The sequence below is a fragment of the Dermacentor silvarum genome, chromosome 4, assembly GCF_013339745.2.
Source record: "Dermacentor silvarum isolate Dsil-2018 chromosome 4, BIME_Dsil_1.4, whole genome shotgun sequence".
NCBI classification, from domain to species: Eukaryota; Metazoa; Arthropoda; class Arachnida; order Ixodida; family Ixodidae; genus Dermacentor; species Dermacentor silvarum.
Window position 1 is genome coordinate 79923770 of NC_051157.2, and position 27072 is coordinate 79950841.

Consider the following 27072-nt stretch of genomic DNA (forward strand, 5'->3'; position numbering starts at 1 on the left):
GAAAACCGCTATATTATCCGGGAATGGCTAACGACTTCGGCCAAGCGGACAGAACAAATGGGAACACTCCCTGACTTGAGTACCAACAATGTTTCATTTTTGTTCTTGCATTCGCAGCCCACCCTTCCCCTCGTATTTCTATCCTCGCCTCCTTCTTGCTTGTACGGGCTTTCGGTGCGCACTGGTCGGCCTGTATGCGCGTATACGCGTACACGCTTTTCGAGCTCGATTATGCTTTCGTTTTTCCTTTGCGTTGGGTGTGTGTTACCCCCCTCTGGGGAAGTGCCCTGAGAGCGTTGTGTGCTCGAGCAAGACAAATGAACGCTTGTCGCAGTTGCCCGCGTGCCTCGTATTTGAATTACGCTCCCATTTCTTTCCTTTCATTGCCATTTCATGCACGCGCGAACATTGTTGTGTTCGTTGGGACGCCGGAATGAACGAAGAAAGGAAGTTCTCGCGAGAGCGCGAATAGAAAAAAAAAGAAGAAAACGTGAGAATAGAAAAGTGCCAGTAAGTGATGCCCTCTTAACAACGGGGAGGCGGTTGGAAAATCAGGTTTTCGCCTTTCCGAAATTAGTGAGTTTCTCGTTTGAATCTTCTTGTTCGATGTAATGCATACTTGCACAAGCAAGAAAAAAAAATAAAGAAAGAAAACACCTCAGTTCGGGTTGCAAGTTTGGAACCTTCTTTTGGGTCACGCTGAGTTTCGATTAAAGGAAACTCGAAGACGCACGTGATGCATGAGTCGCGGAGTTGTGACTGCAGTTTTTTGCTTGTCGCAGGAGCTGCTGATTAAGCAAGTGTGGCTGTGTTTCAAGTTATCGTTCTCCTTGTCTATGAGTATTGCTCCTTGTCTATGAATATGCATATCTTCTACATAATATTTTTATTGCTATTCCTATGACTTCATCTCTACTGCTGTAGCTTAGACGGCAACAGAAGGCGTTTCCTAAGTATGTGCGCCTGGTTTGGTGTGCTTTTGTCACCTAAGCAGCAAGTCTGCCACGCGTGAACTAATTAAGATCTTCAGAGGCACGTAAGTCTACGTTAAATTGACTGGCACAAGTTTCTTGCAACCGCGAGCCCACGCTTGTTATTTATTTTATTTATTCAGGAACCTACATTGCACATTTGGGCATTATATGGTCGAAGGAATAACCAGAATGAAGACATGGAAGCCAAACGGACACAACTATCACTTGAAAATTCTACTGAAGAATGCAACTTGCAAAGATGAGGAAAACACATTTGCGGGAACGTCCACAGCACTCGAATCCAACTGATTCCACCAATCGTAAAAAAGGAAGAAAAAACTGCCAGCCCTTCCACTGGGGCGGAGATGGAAGACCAGCGAAGGTGTACTATGGTGAGAATTATATATTTCCAATTATGACTATTAAGATGTGATGGTGTTGTGGCGGCCTCACGGTCGCACAGCAGCAGCCAGACACCCTTTCCCATCTTTGGCTCGGTGAAATCTTATCGCATTGTGTGCGGGAAAGGGAAGTGGTGCGAGGGTGGGCAACCGAGCCGTAGAGGCTGTACGATTAGGAAATAAAATTTAGTTGTGGCTTGTTCTTCAGGGACGCACTACTCGCTTCGGTCTGCTGATTTCCAGCCACGCTCGCGTCCCACACAACAGTGTAATTGGTTATTTGAACTAGTAAAGAATGAGAAATATACATGATCCTGTGGTTTTCATTTCTTTAGTGACCACAGGGACCATAGCTATATGGTCGCTACGGTACGCCTGTCATAGGGTGTACGGCAAAGGTTGGCACGTTCTTCATAAACACGTCACCAACGCCGCGCGCGTTCGGTGCGAACGCGGGCAGAACGCCGCCGCCGTCGACAATAGTTTTGCGCGTTGTTTGTGTGACTGCACACAACCACTGTCAAAACGCTGGCGTGAGCAAGCGCGCCCGCAGCAGCTAGCGAAGGTTCATGCGGTCTATCGCTTCAATGGAAACTGAGCGGCGAAAGCACAGCGCATACAAAGTTAGGAGCCGTGATGCAGATCGCTTTCAAGATAGGTACGCGCTACCTGCCGGCGCCGCGCAAAGTACAAGTTGTTCGCAGAGCATAAGCCGCAACCCCTCCCTCCCGCGCTGCCTTCCCGCTGTCCTCCTTTCGCGTGGGAGATTGCGTCGCCAGTTCCCCTTGCGCCTGGTCGAAAGATACGCATTTGGTGCCGCAGCTAAACGTCGCCCCCCCTCCCTCCCTCCCGTCCCCCCACAGCCTTTCGCGCGATGGAAGAAGTGGCGTTTGCTGTCCGCCGTGCGTTCGCTCCCTGTGTAAGCGAGCGTCCCTCACGCGCTTTCACTCGTACATACGCCATAGGGCCAATGAGAGTTTTTTTTTCTGCATTCGGACGCAAACACCGAAGACTGAGCCCTTTACAGCTTCGCTGTAAAAAAAATGTGCAAATACATCCGTACAACATCTTATTTCTTGAACATTGCGCTGCGAATGTTCATCAAGGGTTGCTGTAAAGTACTAGATACAAACTTAATGTTCCTGTCGTTAAGAAAACAATCTTACTCCTACTTAGGCAAACTGACTTCGAGCAATACTAAGAGCTACGTTGGGCTGCTCTTTATTGCTTCGCTACACTTCATTACACTTCGTCAGCAGCAGTAAACGTTAGCATCGCTGCAAGAGGCAGAGCATAATCTTTATTCAAAGAGCACGCAGGTATTGCGCCTGAGATTACTAATATACGATCATTATGAGTACGCACGATGAAGCAATTATGACGCAAGCACCACGTTAAGGATTCGAGCTAAGAGAACGAGTTAATTATTTAAGTTATCCCGAGGCAATTATTTACTCCGAAACTTCTTAGTTACGAAATAGCGTACTCGAAACGATACGCTTGTGTTCACCTCGCGGATATTTCAGCCCGGGTCACTATAAGTGTCAGGTACAAAATCACCATCATCTCAATCAAAAGCGTTATAACACAAGTATTCAAATATATTTCTGTTAACGCATGCACGAAAGGTTTCTTTTTCTGCTTTGTTAACACGATGTGTGGCAACTACTTCGGCACAGCTAGCAGACGATTTAAAAATCTCGTTTCAAATTATGCACTGCAGGTTGAGTAATGCAACCATTGTGCAATCGAGTGGCAGATAGCAATGTGCCCCGTGCACGGAGAGTAAGCACTATATATTTTGAAAGAGCGAGAAATCATAAAGTTAGACGGTAAACGGCTGCCGCCCCACATTATACTAGAATAGGTCATTATTGCTTGCAGGAAGCGTTTCATTTCTTCGCTCATTTATTCCTATCTTTCTTTCTTCTCTTCTTACTTCAGCAATAACTATTCCTTTTTTATGCAACTTTTTTTTTTTCTCCCGAGCACCCTTGCCTGCTCGCTTGCTCCTCAAAACGTGGCGCTGACTGACTACGTGCGTAAACGTCCGCTTAAACGTGCGCGTAAATGGGGGAAAGGGGGAGAGTCAAGGGAGCAGGTAAAAGTTTACAAAAGAAAGTGAGAAAAAAAAAACGTGTGAATTACTAAAAAACAGACAGTTTGGAAATAATAAAATGATTTCGAATACAATCGGCAATATTAAAATGAATCCAATCACCATTTTAGAAAATTAACTTGGTAATCTCTCTGTATCACGTAGATATTTGCCAATGGTCGTACATATATTTCTGTGGCTGAAGCTCAATGCATGCAGATACCTCGATGGAAAGAAAAATGCCGGCGTTGTGCATCTCCGGCCGACACCTTTTCTTTTCCGCTTTTTTTTTTGCGTGGTCATTTTTCTTTTGTGTTTGAAAAAAAGGACAATAAAATATTAGGGTTGGCTGAAAATTTCGCATTGCAGCCGTCGTCACCGTTGCTGAAGAGTTCGCGCGAGGAAAGAAAACAAAGAAATTGTTTTGCGTATAATATTATGATAGCTGATGTTAAAATAACGAGTGACAAAGCTTGACTGAGGTCTGGTTAATTCCACACGGTGAGCTTCTTTCAAAACTGAAAGAGCAGTTAAAAGCTACAATGACATGTTGTAACAAGGACTTCGCCCTTTCAGGAGATTGTGGGTTGCTACTACGATTCTTGCAACTTACTGAAATATTTAGTTCACCAGGTCTTGTTTCAGTCGACACAAGTAATTTCAAACGAAATTAATAATATAACTCGTTAAAACACAGATTGTATGTTGCAGATAATTCAAGATATCCAGAAGAAGCGCACGCACACACAAACACACACATAAACCCGCAAACACACACACACACACACACACACAAAAAAAAGCACACACACACACACACACACACACACACACACACACACATACACACACACACACACACACACACACACACACACACACACACACACACACGCGCACACACGCACACACGCACACACGCACACACGCACACACGCAAACACGCACACACGCACACACACACACACACACACACACACACACACACACACACACACACACACACACACACACACACACACACACACACACACACACACACACACACACACACACACACACGCGCAAGCTTTCGCACGCAGGCACGCCCACACGGGCACATAACGGCACACACGGGCACACACGCACGGAAACACACTCGCACACCGCACACACGCGAACACGCCATTGCACGCGCCTCGCCAACCAGGCACTCGTCCCTGACAGACGCAAGACACATGAAGGCGGCGCCGGAGAATCAGCGTGGCGGGCAGGCGCGTTTTAACGGGACTCACGCTGTTCGCAGTAAGAAGGCTTGTTTGGTGATCGAGTGTTTGCCCGAAGCGAAGGGCCAGCGTCCGCCTTCCCGGACACGCGCTCGCACAGGGAGCCCCGCCAGAGGGGGCTCGTATTTATATTCTGTCCATCTCTATCCGCACACACGAGAAAGTGCTTACCGCACCGCGGCGCGTTTAATCCGCCCGGGACTCCTAAGGCGCTTGGTCCATATTCCATGTTGCGTAAGGGAAAGTATCCGCGCATAGACAATTGACCGTCACAAACGTAACAACTCAAACGACCACTTCTGATGTGTTACCACAAGCACTTTTACCGTTGCTATCCGTCGAAGGATCCTTTGTGACCGTCCGCTTCCGTCACAAGGTTTACCGAAGCGTTTACACTTCCCACGAAAAAGGAAGAAAAAATTGGAAGCATGCCGTCTGCGTACCCATTCCCAAGTCTTCGCGCAGTCGGTGCAACAAGTATAACGCGGTGCCTTCATAATTTTTATGCGCTTTCTAATGTACACTCGTTAGTGTGAGCCAATCCCTCATTAAAAATAAAATAATGATAAAAAACCTACAGTGATGCTTCAAATATAGTGGCTAGACGAAACAAGAGAAGAGACCAAAGTTTCTTGAGAATTGCAAACCCGGAAAAGGTGGAGACTGTTGTGGTATGGCGTCTCTTCTAGTTCATAAAATTACACGCTGCTGTTTGTGTGTGCAACAAAACGTCACAGTATTTTGCTGCTGAGCACGGGTTCGCGTGTTCGATTGGGTGCATCACAAAAACGCCCTTGTACTCAGGTGAGCGTAAAAGAACACCATGTGGTCGGAATCAATCGAGAGCCGTCCACTAAAACATCTCTCGCAGCAAAGCTGTAGCTTTTAAGCAATAGTGGGCACGAAATGCATTTAGACATTTTGCGGGAGGAAGGAAAGGAAATCAATTTATTCAAGGTCCTGCAGGCCACGAGAGCTTTGGGGCTCTCGTGGAGTGGGCGTCTCTCACGACGGAACCGGGAGGTTGAGTTTCCTGGCGGCGTCGTGGACCTGCTGGACTGGCCCAGAGTTGGGGAGCGAGTTCTTCGCTCCGGATTGCTTCTTCAAACTTGCGCTTGTCCGGCTCGGAGTTTATATGAGCTTGCGAGCATGGCTAGAGCAAATGATAGACGTTAAGGGAGGTATTGCAACTGGTGCAATAAGACTTATCGTAGAGCTCAGACATGTAGTGGTGTTGTCTGTTTTGCGTGGGGTATGTGTCTGTCTGTAGCATTCTGAGTGTAACCGTTCGAGCTCGAGAGAGTGTGCGATGTGGCGCGCTATACTGTCTACGTTGTAGGTAGTAGTGTTCAGTGATTTCATTCTATGTAGTGGGGGCGTCCTTGTTCTCCGAGTGGTCAGGTGAAGCCGCGCGGTCTGTAAGCGCGCCCGCAGCCTCATGTGCCGCCTCTTTAAGGTTGGGAACGTCGCCGATCTTTGGTCCTAAGTGTGCCGGGAACCAGTATATGACGTGGTGCTTAATCTCTTTCTTTGTGACAATTCTGTGAGCCCGTGCGCAGACTGTGACCTTTTGAAAAGCTCTGATAGCGGCTATGGAGTCGCTGTAGATGTGAGAAAGGTTGTCTTCGGTGAACGCAACGACGATCGCAACCTGTTCGGCCTGTTCAGGCTTCCTCGCGATTACCGTGGCTGCATGTCTTGTGGATCCGCGGCCGTCCACCACCGCCACTGCGACAGCTTTGTTTCCCGCGTATGCCGCCGCGTCCAAAAAAGCTGAGCGTTCGCGGTTCGCCAAGGCTTGGTTAAGGAGAAATTGTCCTCTCGCTTGTCGTCTGCCCCTGTTGTTTTCGGGGTGTACGTTTCTGGGTATAAGTCGGACCGTGATCTCCTCCCGTGGGAGGAGGCTCGAGCTACGTTTTTGCAGTCGCCGTGCTGTCATGGTATTGACGGCGAATGCGTGGCCCGCGTGCGGTGGTTAAAATGCACTTCACTAAGGTAGCTACTTGGGCCTGTTGGTATGAATATGTACGCGTTTTCAGGACAAACATATTCATACCGACATATTAATACCAACAAATGGCATGAATATGTAGGCCTCAACAAGACAACAAGCGAGAATAAGTCGTAGAGTAGGAAACGTTAACAGTACGAGCGTAATTAGCGACAATATATACGAAAATTAACCACATTGCTTTATTACTTTTGTAAAGGGTGCACCACCGTAGATATATAAATGTTGAGGCAAAGCCGCCTTACGGCACACTTTTGGGGAGATGGAGCGAGTTTGCTGGCACTAAGCAGGGCTCGCGCGAGGAAATCGTGTGTAGAAGGTGTTTTCAGTGGTGCCCAGAGAAGCGAGAATTAGTCGCAGATTAGGTAATATTAATGGTACGGCCATAATTGGCGTCAATATAGTCGACAATTAGCCACATTGCATCATAGACTGCTCTATCTTCGGGATCGGCCCAGAAAAGAAAGGATGAACCAAGCGCCGACGCTGAAGAAGACAAGGTCGACGTAATTTTTCGTGAAATACCATACGAATATGATACAACTCAATAATGAATATTAGAGAAAGATAAATAGAGGTAATAGAAATATATAATCTAGATTTATACATAGAATCATTTGACCCACCATGTACGTCAACCTTGTCTTCCTTAGCTCCCGACAATTGGTTTACTCTTTCATTTTCTTCAAATAGACTTCAAGGCTAGAGTGGTTTCCTGTGTGCGTCTTGGCCTTGCTATTCGTCATTTTAGCGCTAGCTAAATATTTCTGAATATTCGGTAATTCCGCAACGTAAAATAGACGTGTCGACATGGAAAGAAGAGACGGAAAGAATATCGCATTCACGATTCGCGTGGTTGCCGTTTTAGGGCGCAAACTCTGATCGATTGCCGTCAGCGTAAAACGATATATTCGGTGCCAGTTATACGCGCGAAAACACGGAGCCTGATTTTATAGAAGGAAGAGGCGCGCTGAGCGAAACACAGGATCGGAACGAGGGCGAGAAAGAAAGGACACGGGGCCCACGCGTATTTCCGATAGGGAAGGGGGGGCTCGGACCCTTGTTCCCTTTCGCAGTTTGATCGATGTGCCCGGCGTACAAGTTCTCTCTGGCGGCGCCAACCGCAACCACGTGGCATGACGCGTGGTGCTCAGCGAAGCGGCATCACTCGGGCCGTTCGTCGGTTTCGTCAGGCTCTTTTGCGCCTCTACGTGCCGGCACAGCGTTCTGCTTTCTTCGGTTCGGCCTTTCTCTTCGCAATGGTGAATGAAGGACACCGATTGGCCCTGGCCCGAACCTTTCAGCTCGTCACTCTTCGATATATTTACACACACGTGCTCTGTCTTGCCCTTTTGTTTAGCTCTGCGGTCGACTTCGGCGAAAGGAAATAGCCGGTCTTATACTATATAGGTTGTCGCAAATGCAGATGGTGGGGAAATAGAAAACTATGTATGCCTGACTTATTGGAGCGGAACTCGATTCCGCAATAGTAGGTCAATAAAGTCGAAGATTGAGCGCTGGACTGACGTGGCCAATCGCAGACGCCTTAGGATGGGCAAAAGGCGAGGAAGCCTATGGGCTGACACGTCTACTTGGTTATCCTTTTTTCCGGGGACTGCATTTCACCCGCTAAGAACTTAATGTTATCGCTCAGCGCAAGACGTGCCAGCATGATTTGGAACTTACTCGTATGTTGTTGTGCATTCTATGTGTTGAGCATGTTCTCGCCGATCTTTGTGTAATCAGATTGTATGCGCGACACGAATTGTGTACTACTTTATGGAGGGCACGCAGCAACCAGCAATTACGTTGGATCGTTCGATGTATGAAAGCCGACGCGCTTGACCCGTAGATCAAATTTTTAACGATCGCCGACTGTGCTGATATCTATCGTTTTGCCTCGACTGTCACTCGCTTTGTGGACACAGGTTTGCCCAATAAAGTGTTAGTTCACAGTTTTACTAGTGTGTTCTTCGCCGTCACTATAACGTGACATCGGGTGGAGGTGCTGGGTATCGATTCCCGTACAACTCGCAACACAGGTCTGTAGCTGGTAGCCTTGGCGAAAAAATCTACTGGGAGTTTCGATACAAATTTTACAGAATATCTTCTGTTATGTCTATAGACTCTCTATAGAAAGCTTGTCTACTTGAGGTTTTCGACTTTTTGTCGAGTAAAGAAGGGAGATTTTCTAAAACAGCCTGCTCGCAAGTCTATCTACCACAGCTGATTAAGTATGCTATACACAGTTATTTTTTTCTATAACAGTATGGTGACATCATGTGGTGTAGCTAGAAGGACCAGTCCATTGGAAACCGAGATGGTAGTACAATAACTCGTTAAGGATCCACAGACAGCGTAAATTTGTTTCAATAACGACCTCATAGACCTCATACAAACCCTGGCATGCAAATTCAATGCGGAAAACACCGCTGTGTTTTCATAGGAATGAACTTGCACCCTTATAATTAACTTAATTTCCCCATTAGGTCATGTGGCAAATCATTCGAAATAAAGCAGAATGGTTCTTTTGTTTTTCCTTTATTCGTATTCTGTTTACGCGCATTCCACGTCAAATGATTCTCCATTATGGGTGGTTTTCTACCGAGTACATGCTCACGTTTCTTTCTCATTTCTCTCCTCTTCAACGATTACCATGCACGAACGACGCATTCTGAGGCTTACCCCAAGAAAACATTGTTCCTTTGCAGTGTCCACGGCGATTACAAATAAGAAAGAAATAGAAGACTTTCGGCGTATCTTGAGCGCCATTTCTATTCATTCTACTAAGAGACAAAATCGTTCCGTAAACGGGATGACAAGAACAGAACGACCTCAACGAAGACGTCGGGTACCATGGTAGCCTTCAAAGTGAAAGGCGAGTAGCACTAAAATCTAGGACGCTACACAGCCGCGAACGCCTGTTCTTCCGGTTCTTTAGCAACAAAGTATAATTTATGTGACCGATTTGCATTACGTTACATGGAAATCTTACACACTGCTTTGGTTATTATACCGTTATTCAGGATTGGGCACTGAAATTTCGAATGCTCTACATCCGCCGAACGCCTGTTCTTTTGGTTCTTTGGCAGCTACGTATAATTTGTATGACCACTTTGCATTATGTTGAAGGAAATCCGACGCGCTGCTTTGGTTATGATACCTTTATTCAGGAGTGAGCCGTACCATCAAAGCCATCTTGCATGATAAGTAAAACTAATAGAGCAAATAGTCTTATTTTTTTCCTTTTTTTAGCTGCACCAAATTAAAAACAAAATTGCCTGTGGCCGATAGCACAATTCTAACCCTTGAGGTGGCCGTAACTTCTACGCCAAATCAGAATGCTTAAGTGAAGAATTAACAGAATTGCACAAATTCACATTTAAAATTATTACTTCACGGCACGTATTTCAATAAACGAATTGTAGCTAGTGAATTTGCAAGGAATATGCACATGAAATGAATTCCGAGGATGGCACTGGTTTCGAGACATGTGACGTCAAACGTGCGGTAAAAATGAGCTGTTGTTCCACTAATTTTTTTTTAAAATGAAAACGCTGTTTTATGCATTGAAGCACAAAAGTAACTGGAACGCCAATGCAATTCGCTGGCACAGCTTGAAAATTAATATGTCGAAACTGGTGTAGTCCTGAGAATTCGTTCCAAGTGGATATGCCTTGCGAGCTCACCGCCTACAATTCGTAGATTGAAAATGTGCCGTAAAGTAATTAAAATTTTCATTAGTGTAACTATGTTTATTATCTAAATGAGCATATTGATTTTTTTGTGGAAGTAATGACCGCCTCATCAAGTAGTTTAGCTCACGGGTTAGAATTGTGCTATCTGACACAGGTAATTTGAAAAATTTGATGTAGCTAAAAAAAAAAAAAAGAAAGGCCTGGTATACCGATCAAGCTCAAAAAGATATCCTTAACAAATTACCAGGTGTGAAATTCCAACAACGGAACGCAAAAGAAAGCAATAAATAAATAAAAAGCCAACAACTAATAAACAACAGAAGAAGTGAACTGTTTTACAACGGAGGGCTAGGAGACAAATTGATGTAGTCCTCAGTGGGTGCGCGGATGGAAATAGTAAGATGTAATCGAAGTATGCCGCACACTCCGGGTTATTTAGCGAGAGCAGACAGAACCGAAGGGTTTTCTAAGCACATTGCGCACGAAAAGTCTCATACAAAGCGAATGGGAGGGGGGAGGGGGGGGGGGTGAGGTTAGACTGAGCAGTGGCACAATACCGATGATGAATTAATGTGGTAATCAAGTATAGGACAGTTCGTATAGGGTAAGCTCATACCAATCTTTCATGCGCGACACAATGAAGCAAAGAAGCAGTTTGACGGCCGCCTTTTCTCGCTCCGTTTGCGACATCAGTGTGTCGCTTTGATGCAGTGGATACGGCTCCTACTCTGTCTTTATACATGATTCTCGTCTATGGTTCGGCAAGTACATGCCTCATCTCGATGCGTAATCCTCGTCCGTCCTGTCTCAGCGCTACCTGCTTACACCACACGTTACAGATACCCTATTTTTGTGATAGTAACAGCAATGGACCACCTACAATGGACCACCTTTACCTGGATTTGTAAATTAATCGAACTGTAAAAACACATTTAGCTATGACAGATGTGGCATTTAAACTTTCCTCACCGCGTGTGATGGAGCCAAGCAGGCTTTCAACCAACGCTTGCAAGCGGAGAGTTGAGTGGTGTGCCCGGGCGTGTCCTCCGCTTCGCAGCCAGGCTGACCGCGTCGCGCCAACGGTCTTAGCGGAAATGTGTATACATGTCACATGGCCTTCGAAATCGGGCGGCGCGCGGGCTGTTTCCTCCAGTCTCGAAGGCAATGAATGCCAATGATAAGTTTAGCGTTTAGCGGGAACATGCCATTGGCGGACGTTAAACCACAACCTCCGAAATGTTCAGCTCGTGCGGTGTGTTCCTCCCGATTACGGAGGCGATAGTTAAGCCTGGATGCGTATCGAAAAGACGCCAGGGAATGTGCAGATACATCTCCCGCTGGTAAATTTGAGAATGAACTTGGGGGGCAGACACACAGACGCGAACTTCTGCTCAGCGAACTCAGTGGAGGCCTGGCACCGCTGGCAGATGTGGGGCTAATGTTAGTTATTTGCTCAATTTGTCAGTGCAGAAAGAAAACAATGCGACGTAGTGTTAAGCCTTCTTCTCCTTGTGCCGATATGTTCTCATGTCCTGCTAACAACGAGAATGGCGAGTGGTTCACACCTCACTTACCAATGACCCTGAGGTACATGGACCCGACGGCCGTATTTCCCCTGCGGTTGCTGACGGCGCACTCGTACCAGCCTTGGTCACTTTGGGTCACGTGAACGATGTGCAAAGTGCCATTGTCGCTGGCCAGGATTCTCGACGAAGGCCGCAGCTTCTCGTTGTCTGAAAACCGAAGACATTACAATAAAAAAATTACTGCGTGAATATTGCAGGCACTCCGAGTATAAAGAGAGGATGGAAGGCTGACTGTTGACAATATATGCTCAATGACAAAGTTTGCTACATAATAAAGACAGCGAGACAAAAGAAAGTTAATATGAAGGTCAGTCAAACATCCCCTCGAGGCACAGTTTTTTTTTTTAAATATTCCCTTTTCTTTTTTTATACAATGTAAAACTCTTTGAAAATACTATATAAGATAGACGGTCTCTATCCTGCAGGCCTACAAACCGGCTCTTTTCCTGAATTATAGTCGATAACTTTCATGCAGAATATTCATAGGCGGTAGACAAAAAAATATGCTTAGGGAGACAATATCCCCTATAGCACGTATGAGTCAGTTAATGCCGAACCTAAATTAAGGTTCCTTCAGGCTGGTTCGAAGGCGCGTACGTTATTTCCCCTCCGATCAGCGGCGTGGCCTTTGCGGTGCATTTGGTCCCTGATACAAAAAGCTTGGAAGAAGTGCTGTTGTGATTGCCGCACCAGCCTATTTCTCTCTATATCGCTTCTCTGCGAAACAAGTCAATCAGCGGTTTAATAATCAAAATAATTCTCAGGGACAGCTGATGTCACTGGCAAACTTCTCCATTTACAATAACGCAAGGACGTTCAGAATTCCAGGACTCGCGATTGCGGTAATTACAGTGCCGGGCCACAAAAATCGGCTGTACCACGATTATGGGCGAGGGGCATCATATAAAAAAAAGAAAAGAAAATTACGGATCGACCAAACACGCAATCAGCTACGTGGACATATTTGCGCAAGGCCAAGGTCGCGTCTATTACATCCCGATGTGCTTGCCCGGTAATCAATATTGACGCGGGCTTCGAAGAGGAGCAGGTTGCTAGGCAGTGTGCCCAGCAACTCGAATTCAGTGCCGGAAACAAAATCAATGCCGCAGGTAATATCTGCCATGAGCCGCCACGAAATGATATCTCCGCGTTACGTGGGTGTAATTACTGCCCCGAAAAAGCACAGACTGGTAGACCTGACAGGCGAAATTATCTTTAGCTCAATACTCACGTCTGTCACAGGAAATCCCCAGACAAAAAAAAAAAAAAAAGAAAGAAAAGGTGAAAGAAGAAAACCATGGGTGTTATGAACAACTTTTCTTGTAAGATCACATCCGCGGAACGGACTGTGGTACCCACCATGAAGGTATATTTCTTGCAGGAGGGCAGCGATATCGGGAATGACTTCTGTGATATGTCTGCAGTGCTTATCGTCTTCTTTAAAGGTTTTTAATGGAAGACCTGTGATCTCACTGAATGGCTGTTTTGTTCCCGGGTGCACACACGATCTGAATTCTGTATCGCAAGATGCGCTATCGGTGACACCAGTTTATTTGTGTGCGGGTGTGTGGCCTTGAATACCGCACGATGAATCCCATAAGACCGTGAAAGAAGTGCAGGCCGCACGGCTCAACGCCGAAGTGCGCGGCTAGACTGTGACATTATTGTGTTGTTTTCTTGACATGCGTGATGCTGGAGCTTTCGTCTCTGAAAGAACATTTTCTTTCCAGCTTTAATTCTCACATTCACATTGAGACTGGAAGGTGTAACACATAAAAGTAGTAAGGAAAACAAGGCTTCGTCGAGGTGAGCTGCGCTATCGAAGAAGCTCGGTCACAAACGGAAAGGAAGCGCAAACGAAAATATTGTGCCATTACAGACAGAACTCTGCAATACGCGGGCGATAAGTTCTATACCTCTTCAGAGGAATGGACCAATAGACAATGTGTTTAGGAAAGCAGACAAACTTCGGTTTGCTTTTATACGTTGTTTGTTGGCGCTTTGTTCTGAAGAAGGATGTACACCAACTTGCCCAGGTGTCAGTCCTTTTACTATACTGTTTATAGATGATAATTGTCGATCTTTAATGGCATCGCCTTGGAATCGGGGTGGCTACTATCACCTAGCGTGTGTGAGCTACTTACATGAATTGCCATATACCACAAGCTAGCATTCTGCCTAATTCTGTTTCATGTCGTAAACTTAACTATGCCTGTGACGATACCGTCGGTACCTCTTCCCTGCTTTTTTTCCCCACCAATACTCAAATCGTATCTTACTCATCTCCACCATTAACCAGTTAACGCTCCAATCCTCTGTAAACTCAGCGCTTCTAGAATGCCGACATTCCACACAGTTCTGGCTGGTTAGATATCTGCTCATTCCCTTACAATCTGCCGAGTCGTCTACGGTCTTTTTCTGCAGCAGACCCGAGTCTGAGCCTGCAAGTTGCGAATATCTGCTCGCGTTCGGCCCTGAGCCACGCAGCGCCATCTCGCGTTCACGCGATGCACTGAACGCACCTTTCTTCCAGACCACCTGCGAGATGGGGTATCCGGAGGAGGCGCACTGCAGGCGCACGTCGGCCCCGCTCACGTGCGTCGCGTTGTCCATGCGGTGCACGAACGGCGGCCCGTACACCGACAGACGCGCCGTGTGTTCGGCCGAGGCGAGCTCGTTCTCGGCGCGGCAGGTGTAGACGCCACCGTGCTCGGTGGCCACGGCCGACACGTTGACGAAGCTGGTGACCACGCCGGAGGCGTCCACAAAGTCACCGATGCGCAGACCCGCCCGGTCGACCAGGAGGCGGCCGTAGCGGAACCACGAGATCTGCGGCAGCGGGTTTCCCGTCACGGAGCACTTGAGCGACACGGGCGAGCCGGGCTTGAGCAGCTGGTCCTGGAAGGCCTCCAGGAAGTCGGGCGGGTTTTCTGCACCGACCGGAAGAGGCGCCGGTCGACGTCGGAAATGAGAAAGCCGTGACTCAGGGAATGAGACGGCGCCGCTGCAGCAATCGTTCTCACACACGCACAAGAATGCACATACGCACAAAGAGAAACGCGCGCACACAAACACATGCGCAGGAGGAGGAACAAGGCATCCGGCACTTCTATCCGTCTCTACCTCGCGTTCCAGCAACGCATCTGGGTAGGAGCGGTGGGGATCAGAGAAAGCGGGGATCTGCCTCGCCTTGCGGCTAAGACGTAGGGTCGAGGGAAGTCGGTTGTAAGAGTGGGACATTGCTTTTTAGGAGCGCTTTCCTCTCTCGCTGTTCCGTGTTAATCTTGGCCGTATCTCGGCGCGCCACGATTTCTGCCACGGCAATGGTTCCACGTGGACGAAGTTAGAAATGGATCGTCTGTTGCCATTGAGACTTGAGCTAGTTTTCTCCCTTCTACTTCGCCCCCCCCCCTCCCCTTTCCACGCGCTTTCTCTTTTTTCGTTAAGGATCCTGTTCGTGTAGCCTCGCCTGCCCATTGAAGCGTCGGGCTTTTTCTCAACAAGCCCTTAATGGGGCGCCTATTTTTCATTCCTTAGACGTAACTGGCCCTTTGCTGTTTTTCATTCTTTTATCTGCTCCCATGTGGTGTATACAGAGTGGCTGGAGAGAAGTGCGTGTCAACAGATGGGCCTTGCAGCTGTATTTGTGCATCTACTGAAAGCTTGAAGAGAACAGAAAGTAGACAGTTGGTTTCCCGATGAAGCTCCTTGGTGTATTTCGCGGAGAGAAAAAAGAGTCGAAGATAGTGAACTGGTATGGCAGTGTCAGGTTTTTTCATTGATGGTGAGACACCACCAGGCCAGGGAGAAAAACAAAAAGGGTGAGATTAGTGCGCAACTGCTTGGCTACTGAAGTGGCAGAAGCGTCTTCAAGTGTACCGTACGGACACTCTTAAAGTGAATACTTAATTATTTTTTGAAACCAATATAATCTCAATGTATTGTTAAATTCAATGAAAAAAAAAGTGCTCGATATGGTGAGCTAGGTCAAGCAATACTGACAAAAAGAAAGAAATATGGCTGCGACCTTTTGTGACAAATTGTAACTGCAGGAAGTCCCCAAATGCTACTTTGGTGTTCCCTTTAGCAGTGTACCGTGCTGTATGCGAACTTAGAGTGTCATCTGTAGTATCCTGTGTACTCATAAGGAATCATTAGTTTCTCTCTATGTACATTTGTTCTGGCTGCGTAATACTCGTGCGACGTCTATTAGTTGCCTAACTTTTCCCCCAAAGGAGAACAACGCTAGTAGTACACCCACTTCAAAAACCATTACAAAACGTTGTTCTCACATAGATGTATAAGTTAACAGAAGCCTTTGTTCTAGCTTAACTATAGAACGGTTGGCTTAGTGAGTAAACGCTGAAAGTAAATGGGCGAGTGTACTAAACTAAATCTTCAGTCTCACACATCGGCGTTATCTCTGCCTCTATCTTTGCTAAGGCTTTATTCATAATCAGTGACTGCACAACCACCCAAGTGATTTCCGTAAGCGTCTCCCACAGCATTACGATACTCATCCCAACAAGGAACTTCGTCGCAATTATGTTTAAAAAAGGCAAATAATTGCAGCCATACATTACAAAGGGTTCATGTTTTTCCTTCTCCTTTTTTTGACAAACTACTAACGCGAAAAATCCAGACCGAAATTTCAATCGTTCTTTTTTCTTTTCGTTATCCCTTCAGTGGCCACAAGCCAGTTTTGTCACCATGCTAAGTAAAGCCCCTCGTGCCTCGTATTTTCGAGGCTCTTGTTTACAGGATCTGCAGCGTAAACTAGACGGGAACAAAAGAAAAAGAAAGAGACAGCAACAACGAACACAGCGATAGCAATAAAAAAGAAAAGGAATAAAGAAAGAAACAGCATCATCGTCATCAGACGCGACGTCAGCCGTCGTGTGTAGCAAGCCAGACAGCTCGCGGGAGCGAATTGGGGAGCGATATAAAGCGTCGCCTACAGGCATTTCCCTAAAGGGGAACACAAAGACGCCTTCTCCCTCGTAGTACCCACTTCCTTGCGTGCCTTCCTTCTCATCGTCGCGCGTTCTTATCCCCATCCTGTCCCAAGGAAAACATTCATCAGGGTGCAACGCGTGGAGTAACCTTAGCAAAGAAAGGAACGTAAGAAAATATGGAGGACTAGCCGCGAAAGATGGTTTATTCTAACGGGAAAGATTCCCTTTTTTTCCCCCTCGTTTGCTTCGATGTAAGCTCGAGGAGTTAGTGCCGCGATGAGCAACCTGTCGAAGGAACTTGCCATGAAGAAAACAGACTTGAGTCCCAACAGAGTATTTTCTTGCTTGCGAGAAGTACTTTTGGATTTTTTTACTTTTGCGTGGCTTGATTCCTGAAGCGGAATCGAAGCGTTCTTGGCGCCTTAGCCTCCACGTGATGATTTAGACTTTTTCGTCTTCTTGCCATCTTGCAGTTTTCTGTCTTCTTTAAGCGAGTTTCATTTGTTGTTTCCACTGCCACGAGGACGCGTACCGAAAAAAAAAATAAAGAAGAAGATGCCAGCCCCCCTGTCTTCCACCGATATACTTCGCTGCGTGCCTTCGTCGCCTTGACAACAATGCAAATGACGGCTCTTTCAAAGTGGATTTGGGGATATAGAGACAAGCACGCACCTACCCCGCTGCATTAGTCCGAAAAAGTAAAGAAGTGTGGCACAAACACCACTTCGTACAGATACAGCAAGTGAAGGAACTGCACGAGCCTTATGAAAAAAAAAGAAAAAAAAAAGAAAGAAGAAAGGAACTGTGGGCGAATATAATAGAAATGCTGCAAGTACATAGCCGAAAGAGGAACGTTGCTACACAGGGCTTTGGTCGCGTTCTCACATGCGCTGCCACCACCGTGGATACGGTAGCGTGATTTAGCGCGTAGGTCCCGGAGCTGGAGCCTCGGATAAATACGTACGCAGCGGTGGGCTGGCGCGTAGCAGTTCGCTGCGCATGCTCCAACGCATTCTGCGGCGCTCGATATCCGCTTCAGCTCTTTCGAGCTCCTTGCCTCGTTTATGTGTCTGATGCCGGGAGCTTTGCCTCGAGGCTCGTGTGATGGCTTTAGACCGCCTTTCAACAGCCTCCACTGTCGCCCGAGCGGCGAGTGCGTGCATGCCGCACTGACGCTGCGCGGCGAATGCTGCCACGGTGCACAGGTGTACGTGTGATACGACAACACGCGGCTTTATGTACGGCACGAATGCGACTCGAGAAGCTCGCAGGATTTTGCTGGAGAACATATGCCACACCGTGTTGGGAGAGTGAGAGGAAGGTCTTTGCGCGTGATTTATGATCGTCTGGGAGGTCCATTTTACTGGCGACACATAACTAGGCCTAGTGTTCCTTGCGGATGCTTTACACTTCAGGAGACCTGGCACGCTACGCAAGAACATCCGAGCTCGGGGGTATGTCAGCATCTCTCGCGCACTGGCGACGTCTTCAAATGAATGAAATGTTCATATCACGACATGAAGTCTCACTCGCGGCACGCCTTAAGTCTAGCTGTTAAACGTCACTGTAGGAAGTCACCTTATGAATCGTCGACAGAGTCGGACGCAAGTAGCCCGCGAACAAGCAGCGCGGAAAACGCGCATGGACGATACAGGTGGCACTCAACTTTTACAAACCATTTGCACTACTGTGTACTCCGACTAAATTGCGCATGAAGGGCGCGCTGAGGTTTCGTGGAGCTTTATCAGTTTAAGAACTGCTAGCTTCTTGTACATAGTCCAAGCTGCTTTCTTTTAATGTGATAGCATTATAAACGGGCCTCACTCACTTTGTAGGTATCTGTCTGAGGAAAAATTAAGCCAGTTCCATGCTTGTGAAATCTGATGAAACAGCGGAGCTCTGCAAACGCGGGTGTATAGCGTAGTGGGTATGACGCTCGCCTTCGGACCGTTAGTACCCGGGTTAAAATTCCTCCTCGCCAAGGAAGTTTATATTTGTTTCCTTCTCTCTCTCGCTTCCTCTATCTTTCATTCGCTCTTTCTCTTTCTCTCTCTGTGTCTGTCTTTCTCTCTCTCTCGCTCTCCTTTTCTCTTTCTCTCGCCCATAGCAAGTTGTGTTGCAATCGTTGGTACAATGCAACCATATGGTTCCCAGAAATGAATGTTCGGCAAGCGTGGGTGTATAGCGCAACTCTTGGGAGCCATTCAGGCTCTGGGGTTTGAAACTGATAATCATCATCATCATCATCATCATATATTTATGTCCACTGCAGGACGAAGGCCTCTCCCTGCGATCCCCAATTACCCCTGTCTTGCGCTAGCGTACTCCAACTTGCGCCTCCGAATTTCCTAACTTCATCATCCCACCTGGTTTTCTGCCGTCCTCGACTGCGCTTCCCTGCTCTTGGTATGCATTCTGTAACCATAATGGTCCACCGGTTATCCATCCTACGCATTACATGGCCTGCTCAGCTCCATTTCTTCTGCTTAATGTCAAGTACAACATCGGCTATCCCCGTTTGTTCTCTGATCCACACCGCTCTCTTCCTGTCTCTTAACGTTAGTCCTAATATTTTTCATTCCATCGCTCTTTGTGCGGTTATTAACTTCTTCTCGAGTTTCTTTGTTATCCTGCAAGTTTCTGCGAAATACGTTAGCACCAGTAGAATGCAATGATTGTGCACTTTTCTTTTCAGCGTCATTGTTAAGCTGCCAGTCATGATTTGGCGATGCCTGCCGTATGCATTCCAACCCGTTTTATTCTGAAACTGGTACAGAGCTATAATTCTATCGATGCTTTCCTTGAAATATAGCCTTATCGACTTGGCGTCTATGTCAGCGTTCCAAACTGTCACCCTAGATCGCCAAATGCTGTGTAGCACTGTTAAACATACCCGATTATTAACGATATCACGGAAAGCCAGTTCCGAAAGACTGTTCCCTCGAATGCACCTTTTTTGTGTAATTGTGCTGTTCAATGTGACGTACGCTAGCGCGCCGCAGCGCACACGAAATCCCAAGTTTGTAAGAGATACGAGATATAATAACGTAAATTTGATAGATGAGAGTGTGCAAAGATGCCCGTGACGCACTCGCGCGCTGATATCGAGACGTCTACAGCTCATATAGGAAGAAGCGGGCCGATCCTGGAGATAGTGCAAAAATAAACTGAGCCGCTGTCATGCTGTTCTCGATACAGTAATCGCTACGCTGCAAAATGTGGTGCAGAAGATGAACGGTTTTGTGGCATTTAAATAACCGCATCACAGAAACTTCTATTCCCATGGGCTACATACAATATGTGCGTTGAATCTGACGTCTTTGTACCTCTATAGAATTTATACCTCTCAAACTAATAAATAAGCATACTGTCGCATGCTTTGACAATTAGCGGTGGCTAAATCCTGCACGAAATATTTTTTCCCGTACCTTAACGAAACTTGGAAGTGGGTCTAACTCGTACTTTTCCACGTAGTAGACCTGGACCCGAACTCATTCCACAGTTTGCAGCTTCTTTCAATTCGAAAGAACACGCGTACGCCAATCGTGACAGCTAACATAATATAAGCGAAGATGACCGGTCAAATAGAAACAGCACTTACGACCGAAAAGCTTTTGTGAATTCTGCCTCCATATGTGCAACCTGCACGATCGGCCCACTCGCTCCTCTCAATCAGAGCGCGGAGTGAGCTAAATGATCAAAGTGCCGAGGTCCATCGCGAGCGTTAGTGAAAGGATAACCCAGCCCCCAATTGCACGACCTCTCTTACGTAAGAGCGCTTCGACAGTAGGTGTTTGGGCGTCCGTAAATCATGGTAGCCATTGCCATAGTAACGTGTAACGAGACGATAGCCACGGCGTTGGCCAATCACGGACTTCACTTACATATGAGACGCCTTATGAACGCGGGTGGGAATGTACACACATTTCGTGGATGAATGAAGACTTAGTGCAGCGAGCGAAGGAAAAGAGGCCACGACGTGAAGGTGGTGAAAACCGGTCTGCTGAGATGAAGAAGCGTGAGCTGAGTAATGTTGTTATGCTTTGTTTTGTTATGCAGCATCAATGGCGTTATGGACTGCTGCGTATTTAATTAAAAAAGTCGACCGAGGTGAACAAAGGATGATACAGATTGATTCGCGCGATGAGTTTCACACGATGCTACACCGCGCAACATAGGACCAGCCTCTTCAAGCTTTACCGAGAAGGTGAAGCAGTTCAGAAGAGATATAATACGTTTACACGATTTCATCTATTCACACTGTCAAACTAGAATGTTGAATTGAATCAAATAGTTGGACAATATGCGTAGCACTACACTCCTGTTAGGAGAAAGAGGTATATAAATGTAAAGGAAAGACAGGGAGGTTAACCAACAGATATATCTGGTTGACTACCCTCTACTGCGGAAGTGGAAATGGGTATGAAATGTGAGATAAAAGAAAGAGAAAGAGAGAAGGAAAGAATTAAATAATAATTTCTGCGGCCTTGCGTGCCAAAACTGCGATATGATTATGAGGCACGCCGTAGTAGCAGGCTCCGTATTAATTTTGACCTTCCGGTGCTCTTTAACGTACACCCAATGCACGGTGAACGGGGTTCTTCCGTTTCGCCCCCATCGAAATGCAGCCGCCGAGGCCGAGATATGACCCTGCGCGCTCGGGCTTTGCAGCACAATGCCAAAGCCACAATGCCACCACGGCGGGTGAAGAGTCAACATCACAAGAGTATATCAATGGGGACATTGTCACACAGTGTTTGAGGACGCCACATAGTCACACATAGTGTCTATCTCACACAGGCACATAAAACGTCACCCAGCGCACTGTGCCACCCAGTGCCACCCATTAACAACTTGTCATACACGCCGGTATCGTTTAAGTAGCTCAGACACACCTGTTAAATATTTCCCACAACGAGGCAATCACAATCACACATTAACACCTTGAAGCACTCGTACTATTTGACCGGATCACCTTCCAGCTGCCGCTGCTGCCTCTCCGCTTGCATCGCCACTGATGCAGCGCGTCAGCGCAGACTTTCATGAAAACCAGAGGAGGAAATATAATTCGGTACTGTATGGCTACACACGTTGATCACTGCACAAATGTGATCTTACGAAGTCCACGCACACTACTAAGTGTATAAACATTGGGCGAAGACGTTTTCACTTCTGCCTTCGTCCCCGTCCCCTTCCTCGTCTTTACAATGATCAGTGCTATAGTTGCAATCTCAGATAACTGAAACACTCTGGCTGCGCAGTTGCCATGCGTCAAAGACTTGCAGTTGCCGTGCCTCGTGCTTTTACGACGCTCTTGACTTGGAAAAGTCCTATCTGGCAAAGTAGGCATAGTTGCAGTATTGCTTTAATTGAGGATGCCCATACTTACACGGCACTCTCCTTTCCAAAAACTGAAGATTTTCTAGGTTTATTATAATTTATGTCTTTATTGCCTCCTTTTAACGTATAGTCATCACAACTTTGAGGTGACTAGGTACCTTTCCGTTTGTTCCACGTCAATAAAATAATAAACAAAACAAAACAACGTAAAAGAAGTTCACTAGTGATGCTGGGATTCTGTGTTCTTTCATACAAGTTCCAGAGTGGAACCACTACTAAGGTTAATAAATAGTACAATGTCTTGTTCGTCTAAGATTTGCTGGTGTGGCAACCCCTCATTATACCGTGTGTTTCAGCTAACATTAGCCAAACTGTTTAACGAAAAAAAAGGTAATTGTAAAACTTATGATGTTCGGTCGTCAAAAAACACCGTAGGTTATAAAATTGTATCTTGCACCATGTTAAAAAAGTCACAGGCCTGCGCAGCACACGCAGCACAGTCACAGCGTGAGCTGGTGGAGCGGCTCAAGAGTAGCTCCAATTTGGGCACCACGAAAAACCGGGTCTTCGCGGCAGTCTGTTCGCCTCGTTTTGACGAGAACGATCTGAACTGTCCACCCGGCGTCGATGGCGAGCTGCGGCTTCTAATGCTCTCTGCACAGCAACCTGCTGAGCCCGATCAAGCCTTACAACTAACATGTAGGGCGCGCCGCGCTTGCAGGCACCTTAGCTAGATGGCGCCACCATACTGGCGGAGGCTCGGCAGCTCAGGAGCGCGTGTTGATTGCGCGCCTCGTGTGAATCGCATATCGTCGTCTGAGCCTACGGACGCTGCGTTTGCAGGCATCTTACCTAGATGGACGCCACCATACTGGAGGATGCTCGAGTTGTTTCCCCCTGCGTTCGCCTTAGGGTATTTTCTGCGGCCCGATAGCAAGCGCTTGCGTGGCTCAGTGGTAGAGTAACCGGCTCCCACGCAGCGGGCGCGAGTTCGATCCCGGCGGGAATCGGGTACTTTTTGTCGCGTTTCCGGTGATAGCAGTTACGTGGAGGACGACGGCGGCGGCATCATCACGACCCGAAACGGCTATTAGAATGAGCCCATAACAGATTACGCTGTAAAAAATGTGGGCAGCTTGCACTAGTGGTACAAGGCTGGAGTAAACAGCGGAGCTGGTGATTGACTTAGCTTCTTCCAAGTTTTACTAGGCTTGGCTAACTTATGCTAGGAAATGCTAAGCGCTGCTAGGCACGGTATTACGAATCGGCTCGCTGCTGACGCACAGATTCTCGCTTGGCCGCAGCGACGCGCTTCAATATGAGCGGCTTCTTCTTTGGTCGCCCCATGTCAAGGGTACATGTACTCGCCACAGATTCTACGAGAGTTATGCCGCCGTCGCGGCGGCTCCGAGCTTTATCTCCGCGATGACGTCAAGGCCAAGCTGCACCTTCACACAATATGGCTGGTCGAAACCTGCCGAGCCGCCACCAGAGGCGCCTGCTGCAGTCACGGACACCACGCGCGTTCGGCGCGAACGCGGAAAAACGGGGAAACGCGAACGGCGTCGGCAGCAGCTCTGCGCGGTGCCTAGTTGATGCTGCTTCTATTTATTTCTCTCTCTGTCTCTCACACACACTCTCTCTTATTTTTTCTTTCTCTCTCCCGAGCATAGCGCGTGCCGCGCGCATGCTGTCGTTACCTCTCCTTAACGTCTCATGTTAAGGCAACATGTGCATGGCACGGAGAGGAGGCGAAGCACACGCCGCTCCGCGAGGTTGTTGCTAGGCAACGCTCTCGCTCGGCGAGTTTTTTTTTCTTGAATTTAGCGGACACATTGTGCCCGGATTAAACAGCTCCGTCGTTAAAGTATTTTTTTTTCGCTGTACAGCTTGGCTAACATTAGCTGGGACACCCTAAATATTAAAGATAACTCTGCACTGGCTCCACCAAGGGAACCTCTTTCCTTAATAACAGTGTTTAATACAACCTTCACATAGTTTCTGCGTTATGATTAGAAACTTATTTAGTTCATCTCGGCTGACGGAGAGAAAGAGCGTAGAAATCAGCACAAGTTATTCCATGCGAGTTCTGTCTGCTGCAATATCAAAAAATGAGTCGTACCTTGTTTTGTTTAATAATAGTTATCTGCGTCAGCTTTAAGGGCTGAAATTACGTCGTCCTTGCTGCGGAGAAAAAAAAAACACAGCCATATCGTCTTGGTTTACAATAATGCGTCATTCGTTCACTAGAGATGCTTTCAAGCGTAACACTAGTATTCGTGTCGGAATTTTCGAAAATTCAAAAGCTAACAGACGAAGACATGGCAACAAGGTAAATACACCGGGAAATGTTGGGCGTGATATGCTGTGCTAAAGAAACAAAAAAAAAAGAGCGAGAAATCACATGTTTGTAATCGAAAGGCGGGCAAGAGATGGCCGATGAAGCGTAGTGCACTACCTTAGGCGCAATCGATTTCGGCATATACGTTCTGTACGCAGAAGTAGGGCGAGCACAAAGACGACAGTGTTCAGGCCGAATGGAGGCTTTGTTGCCGCAAAAAACAAAACAAAGAATGAACGGAAGCACATGAACATCGAAGGCTCTCTTTGACCTATTTATGCCCAGTAGAAAAGGCACGAGGCTCGCTGAAATCGCGTACAAAAGGCACCGGAAGCGACCATTTCTACACAGCCACAGTTCTTGCAAAGGCAACCTTCTGTATCCATGTCGGCCAGTGGAGAGGAAAAACATAAAAAAATAAGCTACGTGGCGGCGCTCTAGCTCTCCTGAATAGGACACGAACGTACTCTGGCCCAAAAGGTGATCTATATATACACACACATTCGCTCTGTGCTTCCTTCCGAAGCGCACCATTAGTAACGAATAAAGGTGTGTTGGGGACACAGCAAACGGTGGGGTTAATAGAGGGAGAGTAAGCGGGATGATGAATGAGGTAGGGCCACGTTAAAGGGGCCCTGAAACACTCTTTATTGAATTTGAGAAATGCTTTTGAAATTAAAGTAGACTGTTACAGAAATACCTTGCCGCAAAAGTACTTCAATGCGTCCAGCACAAGCGGAGTTAGTGGAAATCAAAGGTTGCGTACGATTCCCTTCGCGGTGCTCCCGCTCATTCTTCAATGCCTTGCACTGCGATGACTAAGCTGAAGCGGGGCGTGCCCACAACGCTCCGGCTACTGAAATTCACCGTGGCGCACTGTTTAAACTTGATTTTGGATGTTCACGTAGACGCCACGATTTCCCATTTTTGGCGCCGGCGACGCGCCAAACGCGGTTGTCCTCAGCAAGCTGCAGTGGCCTCAGTGAGCGCAATGGCTGCGGCACCTCGCGGCGGCCGCGGTATCCACGGTACATAGCAGACCGCAACTATATGCAACTGCAGTGCGTATGCCCAGCGTATGCTTTGTGCACGACACGGCATATCCCGTCTCTCCCTCTCCTGTCTCTTCCGTTTTCCCGGGCGTCCACTAAATCCTCTCGTTTTGCTCTCTTTTCACCCCTTCACATCACTTTTGCATGTTTGTTTCTCGTCATCTACACTGTTTAAGCCAACAATGGCGGGGATTCCCCGTGCAAGATGGTTTTAACTACATGCTTCCTCCTCGCAGTCCTCCTTTCCTTTTCCTACCCTCTCTCTTTTTCTCACTGCTCCCTCCTATGGTTTTTCTGCCTTCACCTGCCTTTTGGTATTACGTTTATCGCCTCACCACTATGCCTAAGCCTATCACGCAGTGAACCTTTGGGAAGCCACTTGGCTGGACGCCTCCGGCCCTGCCCACCTACTGGCAAACAGGGAAACGCCGCAACATCTGGACGGCAGGCGACGGGCGGGTGCTGACGTGCCGAATGCCTTTTTTCGGAGCACCCTGCTCCCTCTTAGCCTGCAATGACTAGGCACGATAACTGCGTATAACTGCAGACACTTTTAAGTATTAATTTTCAAGGAGCTTCGTCTCATGTACCTCGCTCTGCTTCTCCGCTCCATCACAACTAACGTGTACCTTTACCTGTACTTTCTGGTGACAGCCAGCAGGCCTAGCCTCCGATTTTCTTTCTTTCTTTTAATTGGCTTTTTTTCCCTTCAAATTGTTATTTGGTTGCTTTCGCAACCCCTTTTCATTTATTTTATAATTAACTTTATGCCAGTTATACCTATTGGTGATGCGGGCTTACCCCCACTTTTTTACTTTTATTTATTTTTTGTTCAAGTCAGGGGAAACAAAAAAAAAGCAAAAAAAAAGCAATGCATCAGTTTGACCGACGGATAGTAGCCACTAATAGCCACATACAACTTGTGCATTTTGAAGCGCCGTCAGTAACTCAATACAAAGCGAAGTCTGCGAAGGCGTTTATCCAGGAGCGGCCAGGAGTAAGCGCGCGGTGGCAAGCGTACGTGTGGTCTGACCTTAAGTTTCGCATGGTTCGAGGCTAGTTGAATGTTCATAATTAATCGAAATTAGAGAGACCCGACGGCTACGTCACCGATAAGCAGGGCGGTCCAAAGTTTAATTTCTACGCGGGTGGCCGCAGCCGAGCGCGACCAGACGATAATCGGCTTCTTCCGGAAGTACGTAATTATTATCAAAATTCGAAAGCAGATCGTCCCTTACTTCAGCCTGTTTATTAAACTGCGTCAATAAATATACACAGTAACAGTAGGAAGAAGCGCACCAATCGGAACACCATTATTGGTTGATGTCAGCTATTGGCCAATAGCCAGCGC

The 27072-nt window shown here is 47.1% G+C and overlaps 1 protein-coding gene across 1 annotated transcript in view; it reads right to left on the reverse strand.

Annotated features, from left to right (window-relative positions):
• LOC119448719 (Down syndrome cell adhesion molecule-like protein Dscam2) overlaps positions 1 to 27072 on the reverse strand; it is a 136037-nt gene that overhangs the window by 66636 nt on the left and 42329 nt on the right. Inside the window, exons 5-6 of the mRNA XM_049666471.1 lie at positions 14556 to 14963; positions 12022 to 12180 (exon numbers count right to left, since the gene is read on the reverse strand). Of these exons, the coding sequence (XP_049522428.1) occupies positions 12022 to 12180; positions 14556 to 14963 (567 nt within the window). The remainder of the gene's footprint in view (positions 1 to 12021; positions 12181 to 14555; positions 14964 to 27072) is intronic.